Source organism: Malurus melanocephalus, unplaced genomic scaffold, assembly GCF_030028575.1.
Source record: "Malurus melanocephalus ecotype Western Australia unplaced genomic scaffold, MMel_1.1 scaffold_615, whole genome shotgun sequence".
In the NCBI taxonomy this organism is placed as follows: Eukaryota; Metazoa; Chordata; class Aves; order Passeriformes; family Maluridae; genus Malurus; species Malurus melanocephalus.
The window spans coordinates 249,913-276,282 of record NW_026623847.1 but is presented as its reverse complement, the minus strand read 5'-3'; the positions used below and the strand labels follow the sequence as shown (position 1 = coordinate 276,282).

General features: G+C 40.4%; 2 protein-coding genes across 2 annotated transcripts; one reads left to right on the top strand and one right to left on the bottom strand.

Annotated features, from left to right (window-relative positions):
• Positions 1-38: 38 nt before the first annotated feature.
• On the bottom strand, positions 39-8,899 carry PNO1 (partner of NOB1 homolog). The gene is made up of 7 exons (XM_057383195.1): positions 8,706-8,899; positions 8,472-8,621; positions 6,842-6,925; positions 5,281-5,341; positions 4,714-4,831; positions 4,124-4,194; positions 39-3,666 (listed from the first exon to the last, which is right to left on the bottom strand). The coding sequence occupies exons 1-7, from the start codon at positions 8,856-8,858 to the stop codon at positions 3,599-3,601; spliced, it is 705 nt and encodes a 234-aa protein (XP_057239178.1). The 5' UTR covers positions 8,859-8,899; the 3' UTR covers positions 39-3,598.
• Positions 8,900-8,910: 11 nt separating this feature from the next.
• On the top strand, positions 8,911-15,883 carry DNAAF10 (dynein axonemal assembly factor 10). Its single transcript, XM_057383193.1, has 8 exons — positions 8,911-9,144; positions 10,037-10,137; positions 11,180-11,310; positions 11,817-11,918; positions 12,641-12,756; positions 13,096-13,230; positions 14,036-14,133; positions 14,851-15,883. Exons 1-8 carry the CDS (start codon positions 8,953-8,955, stop codon positions 15,056-15,058), a joined length of 1,083 nt encoding a protein of 360 aa, XP_057239176.1. The 5' UTR covers positions 8,911-8,952; the 3' UTR covers positions 15,059-15,883.
• Positions 15,884-26,370: the final 10,487 nt, after the last annotated feature.

Genomic DNA, 26,370 nt, shown 5'->3' with positions numbered 1-26,370 from the left:
CCTCATGAAGCCAACTAAGTGTTATTGAACTTTTATTCTCTCAATAACTCAGTGTAGCACTTTAAAGTCTGAAGGACAGCGAAGATGGAAAGAGCATATCAGTGTGGTGGAGAAAGGGAAGGGGTTGGCTTTTTAATTTATTTTTCTTCATCTTTTATAACAAGGAAATATCTATCTATATATATATATGTGTGTGTGTATTTATATATAGATATATATGTAGCTTTCTATATGTAGTAGCTAGGTGGGCTTTAATTTAATATACTTGATTCAGAAACAAAACTAGAGTACAAAGTGCCAAGCAGAATATTAACAGTTCAATATATGGATATACATCCTTACTTTTATTTCACACAGTTTTATATATATAGTAGAAGAATGTAAAATTTTAACTGGGTGTTAGGTCAACTTTTTTCCTTTTCCTGTGACTGTTCAGATGTTTCTATATATTGACTGGCTGACAAAGCATTGCTTCTTATTAAATCACCTTAATTACTTTTTTTTTTTTGTAACACGGGAGACTAAGTTTATTTATACCTGTTAATATATTACCAGGGACTGTGTCTCTTTGCTAAATAACTTAGTACAGTTCTACTTAATATGAGAATATAGTTTAATGCTACTGCCAAGAACTAGTCCTCGTGTGCATATAGTGACTGCGGAATGCTTTGATGGCTGTTAGATTCCGTCACCCAGGAATTGGGAGCAGTTACAGCTGTCCTGAAGCCAAGACAAAYCTGCTGTTCTGGGTTCAGTTTAGATACAGCTGCTTAAGGTGTTAAATGCATTCATGATTTTCTCTTGTGCTTAGCTTAATGAAATTAGGATCAACATAACTGTGCAGGATTCCCATCTACTTATTTTATACAGTACTTAGACTATAAAATATTCTTGCCATTTAAATTCTGTTTCAACCATGATAGTTTTCCCCCCTGCATTTAAAAAATACTACAGATAGCTAAATAACTGGTAATATTTTATATATATGTATATAGGATTCATACAGGGGGAAATCTTGTTAACCTATGCCATAGAGGAGGAAAACTTCACACTATCTAAATTTATACCTCTTGCRGTTCTCCAGTCCTTTTCCTGGAGAATTTTTTTCTTTTCTAGATTTGTCCATATCATAATTTGTAATGGAAGGTAACTTGATATATTTGTGTGATATAAAAGTAGCGAGCCATGTTTTACAACTTTATATCATCCCTTCCCTTTTCTGCAGTGGTACTATTGGCTGGAAGAAAAACATTTGCTAGATTTTTTAGGACAGTACATCTTTCCTGTATAGTAGTTTTTCTATTAAAAAAAAATTGTTTTATAATGAGCGGTGGAAAGTGCAGGTTGTCTAAACCTCTTCAGTTGTGCACCTGTCTGCCATAGCTGTTCCTTCAACTGAGTGCTGCACATCATGGGCTCTGTCTGTGAGAAAGAAATCCAGGTGCTTAGTGTCCTTGCATGACATGAAGTTTTGCATGTAGATCGATTTGAAATGTTCCTCTTGTTTACATAATTTGCATAATTTAAAAGATAATGTTGCCAAACTTTGGTAAATGTTAATGTTCAAAACAAAATCTCCACTACATGTAACTTTTTTCTTCCTCTGGATCAGTACGTGGTTTATAATCCCAGCCAGTGGTTGTATCTGTTCCAGTGTCAACTGCCATGTGCTCTGCTTCAAGGGGGAACTAGTCTTTTGTGAATTTTTTGTACATAAGTATTTGTTACAAACATTTTAGCAAATGCTTTCAATTTTTCTTGCTTGTGCATATCTTGGCTGGCATTATAGAAATTAGTGCTAATGTTATTTCCTTAGGGGGACTGGAAGGGGAGGGATGAGGYTTTTTTTTTTTAGTTTGTGTGGGGAAAAATGATTTATGTTGAATGTTTAGTTTTTCCTCTGCATGCTACATCATATGTTGTGGGAATTATAAGAACCTTCATACTATATGAATACAAAATAAAATATTTGAACCTTGGCTGGGGTGCTCAGTACCTACCTTCTGTTCACCTTAAAGCAGCTCTGCACCTCACTTGAAAGAAAAATTCGTATTTTCTTGTCCACTCCTCAATTATTCAGATTTACTGAAAAACTCTACAGGATGCAGAGTCTGCTGAACACTTCCAGAGTTCACTGCAGTGTTTCAAGACATGTTGAGGCTGTTTAAAGGCACACCTGGTTCTCTTTGCTAAATGTCCAAACTGGGTAACACTTCATTTGAAATTCCTGTGGAAAGTGGTTTAAAGAACAAACCAGCCCAGCCTAACATTAATGTAAGTGGAGAATGAAAGACAGCTCCTCTCTCCGGAAAAAGTCTGAGCCTTATGCTGGTGACACCAACCCTCCTGTACAGGTATGCCCTTCACAGCAGCTGTGCTGTGCTCTTAGGGGGTGCAGACGTTTGGACCTTCTGGGTGCTGCCCTCTCCTGTCTGCTGCTTTGGGTTGGTATCACTATGTACCTGATTTAGGATAAACATTAATTCAGTGTGGTTTTGCCTCACTTTCCCTTACCTTTCAAGCTAATTGAGGTAARTGACATAAGCAGCCATTGAACATAGTGACCAGTTTGTGTGTACCTGGAGCTGCTCAGAATGGACATGCTGTTCCCTGTATAGTTCAGACTTCTGAGCAGTGTTTTTAGGTAACACATCAAGTCTTAAATCTGTTGACAGCTGAAGGCTTGAATGAGTTTGGCTGTAGTGATAATCCTATACTGTGAAGTGCTGCTGTGGAAACTTGGACATTGACCTAAATGCTTACTCAGTTTGCTTATGTGTTTGATAATCTCATTTCAGTTCTTGCTTTTGTTTTCATTCCCAAGCCTGAACTGAATTATTTTGCAAGACACTTTGGAGAAGGTTGGCTGGCAGGTTTAGGAGAAGGGGATCCATTTTTAAATCTTACTGGAACTGGTCTCTGTAATCTCTCCCCCTACTTTTGTTGCATTTATGTAGCATTTCAAGGAGACACAGGACTTTACACTTGTTTGTGCTCTGGTACACTTGAAAGTACTTAACCTCGTGGCTCTTTGCTTCACTGGGCTGTCCGTAGAGATCATTTTTAGGAATGAAGATAAGCCTGTGCAGATTCAGGCTTATGTTCAGACATGTTTACCTGTTTGTTTTACTCTTTTCATGCGTTGTTCTAACATCAGCAGAGGATAGCAAGCCTACCATTGAACTGAGCATTCCAGTTGATTCTTCTTTTTTTACGGAAGATATTAAACCTTGATGTGTGGTTATAAATGTTTAACTCTGCCGATTCCTTTAGGCTCAAAACATTAAACTCTGAGGCTTTCTGAAGTTCTGACAGCAGCCTCTTGAAAGTGTGATGTGCAGGAAATCCATAATGAAGCAACGCTCAAATAAAATCATATACTTCTAATACAGACACAATTTAAAATACCTTTTAATGCCTATAGAGAAACGTTAGGTATGTTCAAATCAGACCACTTGTCCAAAGGCAGTCAGACTGCACAAACAATCCTYGTTTTCTTCTGGCTTCCAAATCCATCAGCAAACTGATGGCTTCTGTAGCTCCAGGCCTCTCATGTCCAAGAATCTGGACTTCCAGCCACAGTCCTTGGTGGTGCAGCTCAGAACCTCTCAGCTGCTCTGCTGGCCACTGCCCTAATATTGCCATAAACTTTGGATGGAGGGCTTCCTGCAGAAGAAGGCACAAATCCAGTCAGCAAATGAGATAATCTCTCACAAAAATGATTGTGTTGCACTCCCACCTGTGTTAATAAACTGTGGAGAACTAAGCCAAGGGTTAGAAAGATGGTCAAGGTCAGTCACCCTGTCTTACTGCAAGTGCAGAGCTGAACTTCTGTTTTCTGAGTGGGTTGCCACTTTTGGCTTTTTAGACCCCTTAGGAAATGCTGCAGCTAAATCAAAAAGCAGAATATCTTCCTGCAATGTGGCAAGGGTTTTGGAGCAAGAAAGCAAGGCCCGGATTCCCTGCTTCTCCCAATTTTTTCTCTTTAAGAGCAACAAGCCAACTATCAGCAAGATACCTGCTAAATGTAGGTGTGACAGGCCAGGGAAGAAGTTGAGAGCCACAGAGCAGTGTCCCAAACTGCAAGATCTCTATGTAGTGAAGATTAGCTAACAGGACTTACCTAAAATTAGATTGCAGATTGCTGTTCGTGCCATTTTGATGTTCTGGAAAGATCCCAAAATATGAATTTTTCTGTAAAAAGCAAAGTAGCAGCAGTTAATGGAAAATAACTTACGTGATGACAGAGTAAATAATTGGAGGTTAGAGATGAATATTGAATTTTGTATCAGTGTACTAGTTTCTTCTCTACACATCTTGTAAATAGATTTTAAAAACCCCAACTGAAACCCACAAAACCTACAACACAGAGCTGTGCTCTTCTAAATCCTTTTAAAATAGATTTTRCCATTTGCAAATTTAACAGTGCAGCAGCTTCTGGAAGAAAACATTGCTRGATTGGTGAGTTCAACTTTGATTTTTTTAGAAGGAATTGGTATGCTCTGGGGAATGACTGAATTGTAGGTGTGCTGGTAACGTTCTCATTACAAAAAGTCAAATAACTTGTGTTCACTAAAAATAGCACTTAAATTTTTTTTTTCTTACTACTGCTGTACAACAGTTTCATAAAATTCAAGTTGTTTGTTCCTGRCAGAGGACATGGATTAGCTGAGGGGTTGTGCTTTGCCAAGGAAGAAGTCAAGTTGTACTTACGCGTCAGCCAGAACGATGCGTGTCCTGGTTACGTTCTCTATGGTGAATTTGGTTTTTCCGCCTTTCCCTGCTATTCTCCCTATTGCTCTTGACAGATGATCTCCTTTCAAAGGTTTGACTGAAATGAAAATAACATGCCCAGGGTAACAGCAGTAGCCTGCATCCGTATTAATGCTTTCCTTGGTCAGTTTGCTGGTAACAACTCATGCATAAACACAGCTCCACCCAGATTTCAACTTTTTTTGACTAGCAGTGCTCACTGGATCCAGTGTTGCTGTAGTGTTTCTGGCACCCAAAAGTTTCCTTCAGAACTGCAGAGGAAGGCACTGCACTTAACACTGAGGAAATGGAGCCAAACTGCACCAAGTTAACACTGGTAGAAATGAAGTACATCAGGTTTAGATCCCGCTTTACAGGGGACTCTGAGTACCAGTAATACATGAAATCAGATTTTCTGGCTTTCCTGATCCTTGAGGGCAAGTGATACAAGTGGAGCAGGGAGAATGAAAAAACATTCTTGCAGGACACATGCACAACTTCTTGAATGCTGCAGCAGAAAATACTCACCATCTGTAACTTCAAATGACTCTAGAAAAAGATCGTCTAATCTGATGAGAGCAAGGGCATCCTAAAAAAGCCAGAGATCTGTTATCAGCAAAGTTATTTTTGTTCCAGTACCACACAGTTGAAGGCTGATGTTCTCTTTACACATATAACCTATGACATAATAGCTAAAGTTAAATCCACTTTTTTCAACAGAAATAAACATTTCCATCTACAGAACCCTACACATGCTTGGATGCCCTTGCATTCATTCAGCCCAGTCCCACCAGTGCTAGTGAAATCAGTAAGGGTCTAGAGCAAGGAGCAAGAAGTGGGTTTGTTTTCTCCAACAAGCCCAGTCCTGTTTAGTATCTGYTGATGATCTGGATGAGGGGATKGAGTCCACCATCAACAAATTTGCAGATGACACCAAGSTGGGTGCMARWKKTKSTSYKSKRGRGKRKGAGRGSWCTSYRYAGRRRSMYSKRSASRSKSKRKAKAKRKGMWKMMWMCAAYAWKAYGWTTARCAAGTCCAGTKGCTGSGTTCTACACTAGCCACAGWAACCCYCTGCATGTGCTACAGGTTGGGGACAGAGTGGCTGGACAGCAGCCAGGCAGAAAGAAAMCWGGRRGTGCWGGTCAACAGCTGACTGAACTCGCAKCAGCRGTGTGCCCACATGGCCAARAAGGCCRGTGACACTTGGCCTGTATCAGGAATGGTATGGCCAGCAGGGCTGTACAGGGACTGTMCTTTGCACTGCTTAGGCCTCATCTTGAGTGCTGTGTCCAGTTCTGGGTGCCCCAACAGGAGGGATGTTAAGGTGCTCCAATGTGTCCAGAGAAGGGCARCAAGACTGACAAAGGGTTTGGAACACAAGCCCTGTGAGGAGAAGCTGAGGGAGCTTCTAGGTTGTTAAGCCTAGAGAAAAGGAGGTTCAAGGGAGACCTTATCACTCACTAGAATTGTCTGACAGGAGGGTCTACCTAGGTGGGGGTCATTGTCTCTTCTCCAAGGCAACCAGTGACAGGCTGAGGAGAGAGTGTTAAGCTGCGCCAGGGGAAGTTTAGGCTGGACATGAGGAAAAAATTCTTCACAGAAAGAGTGACTGAGCATGGGAATGGGCTGTCCCTGGAGGTGTTTAAAAAAAGGCTGATGTGGCACTCAGTGCCATGGTTTAGTTGGTAAGGCCACAGGTTGGACTTGATGATCTCAAAAATCTTTTCCAGCCTAGTTAATACTGTCCTTCTGTGAGTTTTGCACAGACTGGAGGTTATTGGCTTGGGCCAAAGCAAAATGAACAGCCTACCTGTGTTGAGTGCCTCACAGACAGATTATTGCTTTAATCTTGTCTCACACAACCTAACTATGTCCTCTGTTTCATAATCTTAATTATGTGCTGTTTGAAAGCTACTTTTTTTATTCAGCATTATCTTAAGAAACTGGATGTCTACTCCAGTCACAATTTCAAACACTTATTTCTAGAAAACCACCTAAGGATTTTTCTGTATTTGTTTCTTACTGTAATTTCCAGATAGGCAAGGGACAGATCAGCAAATCTCACAATCAGGTTGTTGGGAGACTCACCTCTACTTGAAATCCAAGTATAAAAGCTTTCACAAAATCAGCTGCTTTTGTCAGAGCACTGAGATCCTTTGTTTCTTGACAAGTCTGCAAGAAAAGAAGTTATGTTTGCAAATTATGACCAGGCAAGTTAGGATCAGGACTTAAAATATTAACTTGTGCTTGAAGGGGAAAGAAGAGAGAAGCTGCTGAAAATCCATACCACCACTGACTGAGAACCCTTTTGGTGGAGAAAACCCAAAACCAACACAAACAGCAGAAAAAAGAGAAGGATGATAATGGCAGGAGAGTTATTCTAATCACAGTATTCAAAAGATGCCTTAGCAGGTGAGGTCAAACTAATTTYAAAGTTTTATATTCATGATGGATTRTGGMCAAAATGAAATCAGCTTAAGAACAAAACTACCTTGCTTYTCACCAGATATCATTTCATATCAAAAGGTGGTGTTTTTCTCCAGCACAGTTACTGAGTGAAGCTGCAGATGTTCTGGCTCCTCCCTACCTTTCCCCTGTAGTTATTTCTGGGATGTGCAAACAAGGGATAAATTTGTCACCTTTCCTCCAGTTCCTGCCATCAAACTTGTGATAACATTTYGTGGTTAGGGAGCAAAATTCATGATGTTGTCTGTATTTTCATTATTAYATTGGAAGATCTCATATGTCAACATTGCTAATACAGTGAGTGATATGTYAAAACTTTGTATATGCCCTTAAAAACTCTCAGTGTGAACGTTCATRAGGAGGAATAAGGATAAAGAATGAGCATCTACACCATTTACACATCTATATTGGTATCTGTGCCCAAAGGCATTCCAGTGCAATATGTTCWAGAAAAATCACATGCTATTAAACTATGGGCCCTTACCATCTGCCACAAGCAAAGGCATTAGAAGATTCAGTGCCCCCTGAAAAGATACTCTTCCCTCACTGTCAGGTAAATATTTAGTAGCCATAAAGCTGGAAAACATTGCATTACAAAATCATATCTCAGACATCGATGAAAATACTTCTTAATGCTACAGTACATAATTTTCTCCTACAGAAATTGAACACTCGCTCAGCTTCTGCTAGCTCCTGGAACAGATTTATATTTTTGGACTTTACTTGCAGTCACTACTTGTACAAAGCAGCAATTGCCAGATTTGAGCCYTGGTGAGGTGATAACACAGCTTCTTTTTCCAAGCATTATATGGGATTTATGACTCTTCTAATTTTTAATCTGTGAACCAAAAACACCCATGAGGAGAGGCCCTGCTTTCCAGGAGGCAGAATCATGGAATGGTGAGGGATTGGAGTGGACCATTAGATCATCTATCCCCAAGCYCTCTGCTGTGGGCAGGGGCATCTCTCACTAAACCAGGCTGGCTTTGAACACTGCCAGGCTTGGGGCGTGCCTGGGCAATCTGTTTCAGTGTCTCACCAGTCACGGTAAAAAAGTTCTTCCGAACACCCAAATTAAATTCCCCTTCTTTCAATTTGTGCGCATTACTCCTTGTCCTGTCACTACAGTTCCCCACAAAGGGCCCTTTTCCTGCCTTCCTCAGAGGCCCCATCAGATATTGGAAGGTGCTCTGAGATCCGCACATGACCTCTTCTAGTGAACGGGGAAGGCAGGAAAAGTCACTCCCMTTACCTTGATCTCAACATTCCTCGTTTTCAAGTTGAACCTGATTTGAAGCTGCAGATGCTCCACGATAGGCGTGAATATCTTCATCCAGTTCTCCTTGAGCGGCGTGTACCTGTTGGCCGGCACGGGGATCTTCCTCAGCTCGCCTTTCCCAACCTGCCGGGGGCGAGAGACAGACACAGCATGAGGCGGGGTTCGGCGGGCGATCGGGGGGTGCCATTTCCCCGGCGCCCCGCGTACCCCGATTGCCTCGGCGGCCACAGGAGGGAAAGCCGGCCGCTTGCTGGGCCTCGGCTCCGCCGTGTCCATGGCCGCTCCGGCTCGCCGTTTCCTCCGGCTCCGCCGCGACACCACGCTGGTGAAGCCGCCCGCCGCCGCCGCCTCGGTGTCCATGTCGGCCGCGGAGCACACGTGGTGCCGCTGCCGCCGGAAGGGGCGGCCGGAGCTCCGTCCGCATCCGCCGGGGCYGGAGCGGGGCGGGATCGGSATGTCGGTGGGTTCGGGGCTGGAGCGGCCGCAGGTGGTGTCGCACGTCCAGCAGGGGCTGAGCTACACGGTGTTCGACTGCAAGTGGGTGCCCCGCAGCGCCCGGCTGCTGTGCCTGGGCAGCGCCGCCCGCGGCACCGGCCTCATCCAGCTCTACGAGCTGCACGGAGCCCGCCTGCAGCTGCTGAGGGAGGTGAGCCACGATAAAAACCGATTTGCCTGTTAAATGCGCTGATTCCGGATAGCCTGTCGGTTCTTGATAAGGGGTGACCTTATCAGTCTCTTCAGCTCCATGAAAGGAGGTCGAAGCCAGGCGGGAGTCGGTCTCTTCTCCCAGGAGACCAGTGACAGAACAAGCAGACACAGATTTAATCTGCACCAGGGGAGTTTTAGGTTGGACATTAGAAAGAATTTCCTCACGGAAGGTGTGAGTAGACACTGGTGGTGTTGGAGTYGCTGTCCCTGGAGGTGTTTAAGGAAGATACATCCCTGGATGTGGCATGGTTGACATTGTGTCCGGTCACAGGTTGGAGTCGATGATCGCAGGGGTTTTTTTCCAACCTAACTGAGTCTGTGATTCTGTTTACTGCCGTGTTTTGTGCGTTGTTTTCATGGGTTGCGTTATAGGTTTCAGGTTTCTGGTTGCGTCTGGGGTTTTTTTTGGGTGGGTTTTTGTTTGTTTGCTTGTTTGTGTTTTTGTTTGTTTGGTCGCTTGGTTTTTGATTCTTTTTTTTTTACGGGCTCTTTGGTTGGTTGATTATTTGCTTGTTTGTTTGTTTTTTCCCCCATATTGTCCTTTGAGTGTTTTTTCTGAGGGGCAGCAGTGCCTCAGGGGAGTTAAGCCCCACTAGGCCACAAGCAAACAAAAGTGTTTTTTCTTTAAGCCCAGAAAACTGGACGCTCTGCTTTTTGGTGTACAAGGACTAAACTCAAGTGTAGCTTGCCTTTGATAGCRTTTTGATAGTATTTTGCACCAAGTGTGTGTTTCCTTGACACCTGCCCCTGTGCATTCCTAAGAACTGCATGGTTTGTGGGTCTTTCTGCCTTTTCCATGTCCTGACACAGACTTTTCCTTTCCTTAAAAGATCGAAAAGCCCAAACCTATAAAATGTGGAACTTTTGGTGCTACRTCTCTGCAGCAAAGATACTTAGCTACAGGAGATTTTGATGGAAACCTTAATATATGGTAAGTAAAAGTATTCTCTGGAAGTTTTTTCACTTGATGTTGTTCTGTGTCTGTCTGAACAGAATTTTTTGTACGTGGCTTTTGCATGAAATGCTCCCCATGCTGCCCATGGTTGGGACCTAGAGTGAGCTTTGCTGGCTACTGTATTTGGACCATGCCTCTTTTTTAGAAAAAACATGAATTCTGCACAGTATTTAATTCAGTGCTGCTTCACTCCCATCCTCTGTGTGCAGCAACAAAAACCTGTTAAAGGTTTGTGAAGTCATCCTCTGAAAAGAGGCTTTTGAAGGGATGCATGAATACAAACAAGAGGTTATGTTCAACCTAAAGTTCATGTCTAGATTAAATATGTATTTTTAATCTTGACGTTTCAAATGTTTCCTTCAGATTCCTGAATTATTTGTGTAATGAATTCCTAGGTAAATTGGTTATCAAATAAAGTAGTAGTGTCAAAAAGGGATTGTTTATTATCAGTATTATTACATTTCTTTGTGTTGAGGAACTACTGGTTCTTGTTGGAGGAGCAAGAATGATATGGAACAGTCACTAGTTGAAATGTAAAATAGAATTCTGAAGAATTCTCAAAGAATGGGAATCAGTGGGAAAGAACGATGAAGCTCATGGCTGCATGCAGTATTCAGCTGAAGCTGAAGAGCAGTAGTCAGAGCTAGGTGGGAATCAAGTTGTTTTATAGACTACTTGAAGTAAAGCTAGTTGGAATATTTTGATCTGTAGTGTGATTCATTCTTGAGCCCAGCATAAAAACTGAATCTGAACGGTTGCTGTAGTGAATCCCACAACTGCCTTTATGGAGAGGGAGGTTCAGAATCGAGCAAAGCCTTTTGGACCAGTCCAAAACAGCAGCCAAAGAAGAAATCAAACAAAGACTCATATTTCTTAGGGTGATATCCATATTTGTTCTCACTGTTAATCTGAGCATTTATGATTTGTGCTCAAGTTTCCATTCATTTTTATACAAATCTTGAGTGTCAAGGAAATATGCCATGTTTTCTGTTTTTTTTTTTTTTTTTTTTTTGCCTAGGAATTTAGAAGCTCCTGAAATACCAGTGTATTCTGTGAAAGGTCATAAGGAAATCATAAACAGTATAGATGGTGTAGGTGGCTTAGGAATTGGGGAAGGTGCACCAGAAATTGTGACTGGCAGTCGAGATGGTGAGTTAGTGAACCCTGCAARTCTTTCCAGTTCCTCTGARTCTAYRAGCTTTYGATGGCAGGGCACAGTCTGCCATCYGAACTAGTTACAAGCTGTTGCAACTAGTTCTTTGTACACTTTGTAGGTACACTTTGTGTACACTTTRCAACTAGTTCTTTGTCTTTTGAATCTTGCTTGGGACTGATTTTCTTTCATTCTTCTAGAAGCCACAGATGAGCAAAAGATACTGTTGTTACTGGGCATGAGACAGAAGGAATGCAAAGCAGAATAAATTCAAAATACCAGCTAGAAAAAAATATATCCTTAACAAATTCCTTGCACTCTATTTGTGTTTGGTTTTGTGGTTCTTTCTTACATGCACTAAACACAGTCAGGTTTTYTAGAATTGAAAGAGTTGATCATGTCTTTTGAATGAGCAGGATGAAAAGCAAAGGGCTTTCCTGGGAAGATGAATGCAACATGACAGTGTATTCCTAACACWAAATCTGTTGTCTGTCTTTCCCAGGAACTGTGAAGGTGTGGGACCCRAGGCAGAAAGACACTCCTGTGGCTAATATGGAACCTGTACAGGGRGAGAGCAAAAGAGACTGCTGGACTGTGGCATTTGGTATTTGCTCAGATTATGACCATTCTTCCCTCAAATACGATTGTGCTTTGATGATTATCAGTGTATTTCAGGATGTTATGGAATACTTTATTTTGTATGAATGTATAAGTAGCAGGCTTTGCTTTTCTACACTGTTAAATTTATTTTTCTTCAGAATAAGCCAGTTTTGTGGGTTTGCAATAGATGGGTTTTGGACTCACTCTCTAATCACTTTTAATCACCATTTGTAGTTGGACTYAATCAYCTTGAAGGTCTTTTCCAACCTAAATGATTTGATGATTCTGTGGTTTCACAGAAAAGCTGTGCAAGCTTTTTTTTGTGCCTAGCAATGTTAAAACATTATATCCAGCTGTGTGGTCCTGAAGGAGTGTAAATRTTGCCATGGCAACCCATCACTGTTGTAGTGTAGTTCCAACTACCAAGCATTAAGGTSTTAATTTAAGAGAAGACCCTTGAAGCTTAGGTGCAAATTAAATAAAACAACAGTGCTTGGCGTGAGCTCTGCATTTTTCTTTGGAGAAAACAAACTGCTTGTGTCTTACACAAGATTTTTCTATACTCTTCAGGTTTCAAAACCATCTGGTTCACCAAATCTTAATATCCCAACCGTAACTTTCTGCTGTTGTTGTATAAATATAAGTTACACTGCAGGCCTGGGACTTCTGAAATTTAGAGGCTAAAGAGGTTTTATGTTTTCTGATTAATTCTCTCTCTGTGTCCAGGCAATGCTTACAATCAAGAGGAACGTGTTGTATGTGCTGGATATGACAATGGGGACATTAAATTGTTTGACTTAAAAACCATGTCACTGCGATGGGAAACCAACATTAAGAATGGGGTAAGGAAATGATAAAAGTATTTTCATCCCAGCTCCCATGCAGGATGGAAAAATTAAAAGAACTCTATCTGTGTGAGACTTACCCAGAAGACATTTCTGCTGAGATTATACCAAGGATTAATTTTCTTTAAGTTCAGTAAATTGTACCTCTCACATTCTTGATCAGGACAGGATGGGGTATTTTTCAGTGAGTTCATGTTTTCAGATGAACTTGTTTATTTCCAAATTGGTGATGTTGTAGGAATAACTCATGTTTAATACATATTTACAAATCACAAAACACCCATTTTTTAACTGTGGCTAAATTACAAGACTGAATGTATCTTGTTCTGTTTTCAGGTTTGCAGTGTGGAGTTTGATAGAAAAGATATAAACATGAATAAGCTGGTGGCCACATCRCTTGAGGGAAAATTCCATGTTTTTGATATGAGAACTCAGCATCCAACCAAAGGTTTTGCTTCTGTTTCAGAGAAGGTATGGGGTGACTGAGAATTTCTTAGTGAGAGACTAACTTTCTAAATTCATGCTGTCAAAATACTACAGGTATAGTACAAATAGGTAATAAATGCCCAGGTTACTTTATAAAACGTGGGGTTTTTTGTTTGTTTGTTTGTTTGGGTGTTTTTTTTTTTGTTTTGTGGGTTTTTTTTGTTGTTGTGGGGTTTTTTTTTGTTTGTTTGGTTTGGTTTGGTTTGGGTTTTGTTTTTTATTCAGTGAAAAAAATCTGGTGATTTTGAGAAAAGGCACTTTTGCAGTGAAGTTCTTTAGGACTGCCTTTTTTTTAGAAMAAGCTGAGTTTCAACTTAGTATCTCTTAGTATTTTCCATATTAGCATTCAAAGCAGGTAAGGYGTTGGAGGTACTTTATTCTGAATCAAAGACTTTTTTTACTGAATTAGTGGTTTTAATAATCAAAGTGTAAAAATATATTTTCTTGTTCATTTAGTGCATTTAAGCTTTTYCTTGTGGACAATTGCAGACAGATATGCATTAAGTCAGGGGACACGTGTTGGGGTTTTTCCCTTCTCTTCCTATATCTTGCTGTGCCCTGGCTGAGGTTTGAATTGTTGRCTGTTTGTTGGGTTTGCACAGTGTTTGTAGTATATTATTCCCTTACAGTAATGATTTTAAAAGATATCATACAGTGAAATTAACCATCCATCCTGGAAAGGCTGGGCTCTCTTGATACAAGTGATCTCTGTTTTAAGATTCTCTGTTTTAACTTCTGTGAAGTTAAATGACTTCTATACAATGCTGATTTTTTTTTTGTTTTTAATTAGGCACAAAAATCTACCATTTGGCAGGTTCGGCACCTGCCACAGAACAGAGATATATTTATGACAAGTGGAGGATCTGGGAGCCTTCATCTCTGGAAATAGTAAGTGATGGGAGTGAAAAACTAACCATTTAATGTTTTAAGAAAGAATCTTTCTGAAAAGGATCAGTGGGGTCCTGCTTCAAACCTCAGAATATCTGGTTAAAATTATTGCTTACAAATGCAGTAGAAAAGGTGATTTCCATGTCAGTACTTGATCTGTACTCTGTGAATTAGTTGAATTAATCCCTAAGAGAATGTGACAGCATAGGTGAATTTTGTCCTTAATGTAATGAAAATCCAACTATATCCTTGGTTAACGAGGTGATAAATAGAAAAAAAAATGCATTTCTTAAAAGTCTCATATGGTAGCAGTTACATTTGAGAGGAATACTAAAACTCTTCACTTTTAATGATTGTTACATTTACTTGTTCTTATGTTATTTGGAAAAATAATTTAATWGTCCTAAATGCAAGTAGGTGCATTAAGTTTCAGAAGCATAGTTGTGATGAAATTTTTCTGCCTGTGGCAAAAGCCAACCAGTTAAAAAATGAAGAGTTACAGGAGAGAAGTGTCAGGATTCATTATTTCCTGCCTCCTTTTTTCTTTTATGAAATGTCTACTAGAGTATGCAGTGTAGATAGACCTGGATATGATTAATCGTTACTTTTAAGAAATTTATTTGCCTTATGTATAGAGCAGGAGATAAAGAGGATGATGATGTATTCGTATCAATAAATTCTAAGCTCTTGTTTTTGTTTTACTTTTCTCTTTGGCAGCGAGTACCCAGCCCAGCGCTCCAAGAAGGACTCTGAAGGATCTGAGATGGGGGTGGCAGGGTCTGTTAATCTCTTGCAGAACGTGACTCTGTCAACACAGCCCATCTCCAGCCTGGACTGGAGCCCTGACAAAAAGGGACTTTGTGTTTGTGGAGCCTTTGACCAAACTGTGAGGGTGCTGATAGTTACAAAGCTTAACAAAATTTGACAAGAAAGCTAGAATTTCTGATGTGAAAGCAATATAGTTTGCAGTCTGTAAATATGGAAGGGGGAMCCCTTCTGTTTCTAATTTAATTTCTTCCATATTAAAACTGGATTAAAGAAATAGAAGCCAGATCTTTCTATTGAAAGTTCAGATATGTGCAATTAGAGTTGTTTGGCTGATTGTGCTGTGATGACTTGAAGTTGCCTGTGCACAAAAGCCCTTCTAGAAATGTGAATTTACACTTAAAATAAAATCTACACTGTGCCTTTGTGTTAGCACAGCTCTGTAATTTCAGAGTTCCCTTGTGTTCAGTTTATTCATAGTGCAAATCTCTTCACACTTGTTAAATGGTTTGGCTTTTGCATATATAGTATTGTCCATGTGCACTTTCATGGSAACAACTACAGAAATTCCTTGTGCTATTGGATGTATTAATTAGAATGTTTGTTAAAGTGACTTAGGATTCTTTAATACAGTAGAGGAATGATAACAATATTCAGGTTTAATAGAGTAAGGTTTTTACTGAAGATCATATTGAAATTAAACTATGGAGCCAAATGCACTGGTTTATTACTTTAGTTTGGTTTCCTAACAAGTTTATATGTTTTGTTGTTTTTATATGTTTTCAACTTGATATTCTACAAATAAAATTATATGTAGTGTTTTCTTAATATGAACAAAATATATTATTCAAATATCCAGAGATTTGGAGAAGTAATGTATTTTTATAGTTTTACAAGAACAGTGGGCAGTAGTTAGACAAAACTTCCCTCATTTTACAGCAAAAGTTGCTAAAAGTTACCTCCATTGAGAAAACATTTATAAGGTATCAAAAGTAATGTCTTTYKTCTTTTTAATGGATTCAGTATTWCTTAAAAACTTAAGTGTGACAGAGAAGSTTTGTAACTATAGTTTCACTTGAACTTCTCTTTGTAACTCCCTGTTCTCTCTCTSCAGTGTGTTTCTTTTCTAATTTTACCACTGTGTGCTGCTGCTAGTTCTTATGAGGCACAGCTGGTTTTGGAGGTATGRTGATCTAATTATTTAATTTGTCACTTCTTTGTCTGGTATTAGCTTTCAGCTAACTTGAATGTGCAAGTTTCAGATAAAAGTAATTATTTCTGAAGCCAGATTGTGATGGGAAAATGTTGGCTTTGTCCATGTTAACAACAGAAAAGCCCTTTGTGGCCATTTGCAGAGMAACTTTTTTCAGATTTCAGAATGAGGAAATGATACCTGACAAATTCTGTCTCTCCAGTTTGCTGGGGATCAATGAGTTCTCTGTTGCAGCAAACCATGTGCTAGAGGGTAAGGCAGGTCTGATAGGTCTGAATGTGCTGATGGTTTGAAACTGGATCTTGATACACTTCTCTCACAGCATCAGTAAGGAATTACAGCTTCCCAAAATCTAGAAATGTTTCCCCTCCAAATAACAGCTTGAGTCAGAAAAATGATACTGTTTAACTAAATCACAAGAAGAGAAATGGGATGCAGATTAGCCTGTATATTGTCAGTCAGTGCTGTTTTGGGGACAAGCTTTGGCAGAGTGACTTCAGATGTTCTCTCTCATTTAAGATTCCAGCTAAATACAARCGTGATAAAATTGTCCTTACTAACTCCTGGGTATCTTCATTGATTAAACCAGCTGAGAAAAAAGAGGCACCCAAGGATAGAAAAGGCTTACAGGCTATTTAGCCCTAAACTTCGTGCAATGGATGAATCCTTCATGCCTGCATAGCAGAGGGTGAGCAGGAGGAACATTGCAGCAGACCATAAATGCAGTGTGTCTGTGGAAATCCATGGTTTTTGTAGGTCACCGATACTCTGCTCTAATTTTCCTACAAACTTGGATTCTTGTATCTCAGATTTAGCAAGGATCAGCAGGGATGAAAACACAGGGAACACAGGCTAAATATTTTGTGGAAGACAAAGATTTATGAGATCAGCTGTCTTCCCTAAGATTTGATGGTTTGCTTTCAAGTTTAATATTTAATGTATGATTTTTTTGACCCAAGTAATGCCATCTGCTTTTGKGCATGGCGTAATGCTGAGAGCATATTTTGAAATTATTTTCAGTGTCCCTCTTAGGGTGTATTCCAGCAGGAGGGAATAGGGGGAACCATTGCTCTGCACTCTTGGCTGCAGCTTGTTTTGGGGGTGTGAAGTTCAAAAAATTCAAGAGTTTTGAGTTTAAAATGCACTGTTCAAAGAWAGCTTCCATTAGCTTTGTGCTGTAAATAAAATATTCTCACTAAAAGGTGTGAAAGGCAGTGGAACATGGTGGAAATATGGTTTCTCTCTTTAACAATTACTCTTGAGTCATGTACAGAGTAAGAGAAGAAAAAGYTCTCAGTGTAGGTACAGGTGAGGGAAAACAAAAATCTGAGCACAGGAATGGCCTCTAGGTGCTATTTTTATGTACTTGTCCTGAACCAAAAATGTCCCTTCTTCATTCAAACAACACCAGGGAGATCTCCTTTGTGGATGCAACTTAGAACAACAACTATTAACAACTCTTACAGCTCCATTGGCCTCGAAAATATGAAATATGTGTTACCTCTGTGCTCTTAATTTTGGGATTCATTTTATTTCTTGTTTTGGAAATGAAAGGATGTGTTCCCCTTGTTCATGAAAACACATGGCAGTTTGCATATCAAGAGCTTGCAAAAAACTGAGAGCTGGAGGAAAGCACAGATGGAAGGTGGTGTCCTTGTTCATTATGGTAAGTAGCTGTATCTGTGTACCCAGAGAAGGAAAGACAATTATTGGCTGGAGAGAAGAGCTGTGGCTTCTGCCTGTACTGTTCAGTATCTCCTCAGCAGAGTGGGTTTCTGCTTCTCTCAGGCTAAACCAGAAAATTAGGCAGACCAAAAGCTGCCTTTGGCAACCCAGCCTGCTCTATTTATAGYCCTTCCCCCTCTTGCTGAAGACTGGCACTTTGCCTCTGCAGCCTGCAGAGCTAAAGTGTGTTCTAAATAAAATCATAATGCATCTGAGATGTAATGCACAGGCCAAATGCTCTCTGACGCAGCACTGAGGAGCGCTCTGGAAAACCCCTGCCTCGCCTAGGGCCAGGAAATGGAATGTGCTACCCAATTTGGAATGACTATATTTAACAAGTAGAACTGCCTGGCAGCTAKTGCTTGTTTCCTGTGCCAACCATCCCTGTGCTCATGGAAGAAAAAAAAATCTGTTTACTGGCATGATTGCAGCCAGAATACAGGGACATGTTACATGTTTTTTTGGATTTGTGCTTTTTTCTTTTTTTTTTTTTTTTTAAACAGGTGTTGCCCAAATCCCCAACTATCAGGTTTGGATTTTCTGTTTCACACCAGTATAGTTATTTTGAATTTCACCATTTGCACAAGATTGGTGGAGATTACAGCCCTCCAAAGTTTCTGTGCCTGTAGACAGTATTTGCATAGAATATATAATTTTCATCACAAAAAAAAAAAAGGTAATTTACACCTTAGGCATGACTTGGACTGAATTTTAAGCAATATAAGGCAAGTTGTAACTCTGTGTGGGTAGCTACAATACCATGCTTTCACCTCTTCRCAACCACTGATTCTGTTAGAGACATCATGGAATTGGTACACAGAAGGAAGATGGGGAATTACACAGAGAAAGAAAGACATCTGTTCTCCAGTGATAYCTTCAGAGACAGGAGATACAGCTTGTCAATACAGTTCAGCTGATCTTCCCTAAATTATTCCCATTAAATAGATTTGATAGTAAATGGGGATTGTTTGGCTAAGCTGACTGATTTGTTAGAAGCTTGTGGCCTGCATATTCATCACTGTAATGAARTTGTCTAAAGTTGGTATTGACAAAATGCCAGGAAAATACATTGATTTACTGCTTCCCCCCACCTCTTATTTATCCTGCATTTTTCTTGCTCGTTATGCTATTACTGTCAAATTTTCAGTAGCMTGCACTCTGAGCAGAACTGCCCACTCCTCAAAGAATATTCAGACCACAGCCTGTATGTCTAGCATGTATTTAAAGCCTTTGTGCAGGCAGGATATTTTGCAGTAGCAAACCAAGTCACAGTACATTGGGCAAAAGCAGCTGTTGACTCAGACAGGAGCCAAGAGCTGTATCCCTTGGAGAGCAGTGCAGAGCTGTGGAACTGCCTCTGGCAGTGCAGGTTCAGCCCAGAGGAAAGAGCAGATGCGATTTCTGTGGATCTGGGCCAGAGCTATTTGGCAACTTGGTGCTCTGGCCAGTTCTAGCCTTGGCTGTGAAATGCTGCCATTACTTGCTGGCCTGTTTGGGAGAACCTACTTCCCACAGCACAGCCTGCCCTTGGAGTTGCACAGCCTTGTTCCAGGAAGGACGCTGGAAGTGGATTAGTGTTGCATAATGGCTGCAAGAGTATCCAGGCAATTGGCAGGGAACTTTTGCAGGAGCCCATGGGAAAGGGGATCACAGCAGGACATCTCTTCCCAATAGTATTCTTCAGTGTTACATTCCTAAATAGTTGATTTAGGCCAACTGACCCAATACCTTGCTGATGAGATTCAAAACTGTAGCATGAGCAGGAATTGCTTCAAATAGGGAATATGGCAGCCCTGCTTTGGAGACCAGCTCAATTTAACAGTATCGTCACACATTTTATCAATCCATCTCTGAACCAAAGGATGAGCCCATTGCTGTTTAGCTTAGTACAACTACAGCCTCTGGGACAGATTTTCTTCTTCAAACAATAATTTTCTCTCTTTCCAAGAGATCTCCYCCTCTGTATTCCCCTGTGCCTCTGCAATCTTAGTTAAACTTTCTGTCACCATCTGCATGTCTGGGGCTGTGCAGAAAGAGCTGAGGTGCAGAACCATGTGAAGGCACCTGGAATCTCCCTCTTCTATTATGCCTGGCAGTAAAAATAGCCTGTGCAGAATGTATGAATTGGGGTTCCCAGACCAATGGCTCTTTCCACTCTTGTCAACCTTCAACAGGCTACCCAAGCCTGACAGTCTCTACTTAACACCCTGACCACTTTTGGGGGTAGTCATATATGTTAAGGAGTGTTTTGATTGTCTAGAATTTGATGGTGACAGAAGGGTTCTGTCTTTATGGGCAAATATGAGAGGGGAAAGGCTGAAAGTCAGATATCCTGGTAGGGAATCTGTTAAAGATCATCCATCCAAGGTGAAGAGGCAGATAGCAGACTATGGAAGCAGCTGGGATTTCACAATTGCTGATCCTTGTTCTTGTGGGGGACTTCTCCTTACCAGATCTCTGCTRGAAATACAGCAGAGAGTAAACAGTTGACAAGGTTCCTGGAGTGTGCAGCAGAACATAGTGTGGGCTGGAACTCAGGGAAAAAAGGAGAGTTTATGGCCTCTGGAARAAGGGRCAGGYAACTCARAAGGACAAGAATATCATGAAGCTATGGAGGGASAAAATTAGAAGGGCCAAAGCCCAGCTAGAACTTAACCTGGCTACTGCCAGACAATAAAAAAATCCTTCTGTAAATACATTMRCAACAAATGGAGGGCTAAGGAGARTCTCCATCCTTCACTGGATGCCAGGATGCTTGTGCCAGGAAAGGTTCAGATTGGGTATCTGGAAAAATTTCTTCACTGTGGTGAAGAAACGGTGGTTAAGTTTTGGAACAGGCTGCCCAGAGAAGTGGTGAAGTCACCATCCCTGGAGGTATTTAAAAGGAAATGTAGATGTGGYACTTWGAGATAYTGTTTAGTGGTGGGCWTGGTAGYGCTGGSTTAACTTGATGAACTTCCCTAAGGATTCCTTTCTAAACAATTGTATGATTATGATTCTTCAGCATGGCAGTGAAGCTGAATATTTTTCATCACTTGGAAAAGTCCATCAGCAGCATAAATAAAACAAGCACAGGCAAGCTCTCCTAGGTTGCTTGGGATTTAAAGGTTATGAAACATTGAAAATGTTCTCTGAAGCCAAAGGACGTGTGGGTTGCAGAAGAGCAGTAAAGCCCAACGAAATCCACAGCAATTGAGACCTGATGGGAGTTTTTCATGTAGTGGCTCAGAAATAGTAGCTCAGCCTATTTACCAAATTGTATAGGTTCAGTTGCCCACTGTTAGACTGACTGTTACTTTGCAGCTGAAATTACTCCTTCCTTTAAATAAATTCCTAGTTAAGGTTCTAAGTCCCAGCTGCTTTGGGAGAGTCAACTTACGGTAAAACCCACCACTGGCAAAATTAATGATTCATAAAATATCAAGGTCCTGATCTTTTTGTGTGAATATTTCCATCAGCACAGAAATGCTACTTTATCCTCACTTTGCACGCATATAAGTGACCACATATGACACAAAAAGTTGTTCTTATTTGTGGAATTGCTGGAAAGTTAAGTGAGCTGCCCCGTTGTGCCCCTTTCCCTGTACCACAGAGCACAGAGGGACCATGTACCTCTTCCTACTGCAGTTGTAGCTGTTTCTGGCTCTCATTATCCTGGCAYAATGTCCTGCATGTGTCTGCCAGAAATTATCCAACACTAGCATTGTCCTCTGTGTATTAAAGGGTTTTTCCTCCTGCTSCCTTCATCTTTTTCGCATTGTTTCAGGTTTCTGAGAGAATCTTCTTAGGATTATTTCCAACTTGTAGCACCGTGAGTCTCAGATTTCTAGGCAGCACCGTCGCAGCGACAATGAAAAATAGCAGTAAAAGGTAGATTTAGCTAATGAAATCAGTCCAGTTGCATCCCATACTAAACTTTTCTTTTTTTGGTCAYCAGTCTTCCTGCAGAGATGACAGAAATCCTCTTTTATGTTTCTTTCTGGCACAGCTCAGCCAGGCAGGACTTTGTGGCCTGTTCAGCAGATGTGAGGGACARACACTCCTGCCTTGCAGGACTGTGTGATGGCACAGGCCAGTGGCATCTCCATATCTGGCAGTGTTTTCCCAACATTTGCATTCCCTGCTCTTGAAAACCAACAAGCACTGCAGCCATTGTAAATAGAAAATGAGTGCTTTCATACCTAATAATCCCACATCCTGCTGTTGCACAGTATGTAAGAAACATAACAATGACCATTCTGGGTTAGGCCAAAGACTTCTATCCTGCTTCTTCAGAGGGCATGTGCAGATAAATAAATATTAAAAAACACTTTAAAATGACAAGTACAATTGTGGTCCTAAGTTTATTTTTATTTTACTCCCACAGTTGTCTTAGGCTTTCTGCTAAAATTGAGTATAAAATATATGATTCTCTTGAATTTAACAGAAGCTAACAAGTGAGACTGGTGGAATGCTAATGTATTTAAAAATAAACYTCCATTTATAATACAATTTACTTCCACAATTTAGTAAAAGAGACACAGATGTAAAAAAAATATGGCTTTACATATTAATTGAAGAAATGTAATCTTGGAGAAATATCAGAACAAATACTCTACACATGGTAGATTGCTTTCAGTGTATTTCTACAGTTTCCACATATAAATGCATTTAACCTAATATATATATGTATATACACACATACATTCAGCAAATAAAACTTTGTATGTAAAGTAACCAGATAAGGCACCCAGTACTTCACCACATCCTGTAATTTAATCTARCTGGCATGAACACAAGTTCTTTTCATCTGTACCAACTATCACTATCTCAGTGTAGATCTCATCCTCCCTATCTGTTATGTTAAAAAACCTTTAATTAGMGGGTTTAAGCTAGTATTATTGAATTATATTATTTTTCCTCCCTCTCAGTTTTCCTCTTTCCATGTACTTTTGCATCCGTATTTTGATTAGAAACCTTATGTTTTCAAAAGGGAGAAGTCTGTATTTAGTAGGTTTAAAGCCATTCTAATTTAATCTGAGTGCAGGAAAAAAGGCATTTCCAGAGCATTTTAACTGAAAGGTGAGTCTAAGTTCACTTGGGCTTAGGCTGCCACATACGGTGCTCGTAAGTTCAGCAAAGTGCAACAGAACATGGAAAATTCTGGAGGCTACATTTCCACTGTGGTATAGGATTTTTAGTTGCTGAAAATGTGGGTTAACCTCAAGACTCTCTTCCCCGTCTTACACCGTCTACCAGGTAGGAAAAACCAACCTGGCAGCCAAATGGATACCTTGGTCTTTCTTTCTGAATTCACCATCTGCATCRTAATAAATCACTGTAAAATCTCTATCCCTGCATACATCTGGTCTTGGCAGAATTCAGGCAGACACACAAATTCCCATAAACAGGGCATCAAGCCAGGCAGCTGCCTATCACTGTCCTTTTAGGAATGTTTATCTTCTGATTTATCAGAGGAAACACTGGGTACTCGTCCTTCTTTTGCCACATCAGTGATACTGGCACGCAGATGGATGCTTGTGTTTGAGTTTATCCCTGCTACACCCTCTTCTGGCAACTTGCTGGTCTGCCCATACATGGGATTGCAGATTCATTAGATTACACTGCAAAGAAATTAGATTGCAAACTCATTAAATTACACTGCCAAAAAACGAGCCTCACAGAACCAAAATGCCTATTCCAAAAGGCCCAAGGTGCCCTTCAGACACATGTACTACACACATGAACATCTCCCAAACTGGTCTGCTTGACAGATTTTTAGTCTGATTTTAGAGTCTGTATTTTTATCCTGCCAGTGATTTATTAACTCCTTTGTTACAAGTAGCTTCTAAGAATCTTTTTTATAATCACACCAGACTCACAGTAGCCTATATTTTTTCAAGAAGAACCTAGCCTATATTTTTTCATTTACTTTGTCTTCTGCATGACATCTCCCAAAGGTTTTCCACTGGTCTGTATGTCAGGCTGTGGTGCTTTGCATGACCCAGGATGTATAATGATTCCAGTGAGGCCAAGATTTGAACACCATGTTTGCTCCACAAAGAACACTGATTTCACAGGATTCGTTACATAGTATGTACAACGGATGAGATGTGTCATTATAGTGCAGTATATATTATATTAAAGATGCCTGTCACTTTGCTTTGGCAAAATATTCAGGATTGTTTTCTCTCCTTGCTGGAACGATGGAGAAAAATCAATAATCATTCATAGGCCTCTCAAATGAAATGGTTTCCATTAAGTACCAAATGCCAGTATAGCTTTTTGTGGATAGGTTTTTCTATGGATATCCATATATAAAATAATAGTATCTTTTCAGAATGGTACCAGCATAAACCATTTGAATTATATGAGCTGTATCTCAATCAGTTTTTGGCTGGGACAAATGTGAATTTTTAACTCCTCACTCACTGCTCCTGAAAACCAACAAGCAGTGCAGCCATTGTAAATGGAAAATGAGTGTTTTTATACCTAATAATCTCCTGAGTGAACTGGTTTGAGAAATTCCAAGACTTGTGGCACTCAATGCAGGAACTCCAGTTAACTGAACAAAAGCATAAATCTAWAGTAGTCCTGAGCCTGTAGGAGCAAATCCATAACAAATGTAAACCAGTAGAAGGAGACAGAGGCACGCTGTATGACCAGGGGATAGAGAGCACAATCTGTACCACATTAATGCTCTACATAGTTACAATCTTCTACAAACAGTTGGTGGAATCTGAACATTGATCAGCACGTGTTGCATTTTCCTTTGATCTTGTAATTGAAACAAAATATTGGGTTTAGGAAATAAGACTCTGGCAACAATTTCTACCTGACATTAGGTAAATCAATTAGTCTATCAGTCAACTTCCCTCTCTGTATTTCCCAATCTGTGATATGTGAATGGTGAGGTAAGAATGAACTAAACATATGTTAAGWGTTCTGACCTCTTTGTAGATACTTGGCATAATAGAGCTGCAAAATATTATTCTATTTAGGAGTGCAGGTCTTGCTCATTTTCTGCTACCCTTCAGACTGTTGCATTTCTCATTTTTTTTGGAAACAAAACTCTCTTAAATTCCCTTTTATTTACAGTGCATAATTCTGKAGTTGCACTAGTAAAAATGAACATGAGAAAGTAATTAAGGCTGTGCTATTTGAAAATAAGAAATGGGTAAGAAAATGTAGTGAAACATTGTATTATTACACTAAAATATTAGAACACAGTAGGGATACCATTCCCTACCCCAGTGATTCTACTACCTCTGTGTGTTCTACAAAAAGCTCTTAAATAATCCTTGTGTTTGCTGCTTTCATAACGCTCTTTATAAAACTCCAGCTTTTAATATTTCGCAGCCGTTTTTGGATGAAACTCCAAATCTGCTGTAGGAACAGGAGACAATGACATCTGAAGATCTTTAGATATGCTTCCAACTGGGACTCGGGAGAAAGACTCCCATTTGCAGTACATAGTGATATAATTAGAATAGACATAGCACAGCACTTAGATATAAACCCACTTATTAAAAGGAAGCTCACTTTTGTAGTATTTTAAACAGTGYGTAAGGTGCACTGAAGCTAGATAAAACCCCAAACTTCTACTCCTGTTTCCCCTAGARATATACTTCTACTTTCCCCAGCCTTGAACTTGTCCTTCTCCAGACAGGATCTGTTTTTCTCTTCCTCCACAAACTCTGYTGCTGAGCAAGCCAGCTCAGCACATTCCCTTCAGGCAGCCAGCTCCAGCTTAGCCACATACAGGCTCCTGGGAATCCATAGTTGRGAGCAGGCCCTCTTCAATTAGGATGAAGGACTCCATTGATCTTATCTTGACCTGCCTTGGAGGGGATAGGCTGCAGAACCTGAGTTACAACAAGCTTCAGATGAGATTGTGACCAGACAGGAGGCAAAAAGAGGTCTTTGGCAAGTAACGCCAATACTTTTGATGCAGACACTAACTTCTACTTTACTATTTATCAGAATGTAAACTCTAAAATGCAGATCTTATCTCTGGGATCCACAGATGTGTTGGAACAATCTTCTGGTCAGTGAGCTCTTACAGTGGAGAAATACTAACCCACTGCATTGTGAACCCAGATTTATTTGCTGAAATCTTACAGATTCCTAGAATGATTTGGGTTGGAAGGGACCTTAAAGATCCTCTAGTTCCAACCCCCTACCACGGGTAGAGACACCCTCCACTAGACCAGGTTGCTCAGAGTCCCATCGGGCCTTGAATACTTCCAGGGATGAGGCATCCACTTCTCTGGACAACTTGCTTCAGTGCGTCACCACCCTCACAGTCAAGAATTTTTTCCTAATACCTAATCTAAAACTACTCTCAGCCTGGATCCATTCCCCCTTATCCTGTCATCACACRTAAAAAGTCCCTCTCTGTCTTTCTTGTGGGTTCCCTTCAGGTACTGGAGGCTGCTAACAGACCACCCCKAAGCAATTTCTCTTCCAGGCTGAACAATCCCAATTCCATCATAGGAAAGGTGCTCTCCAATCATTGTGGTGGTCTCCTCTGCACTTTTGGAGAAACACAGTGA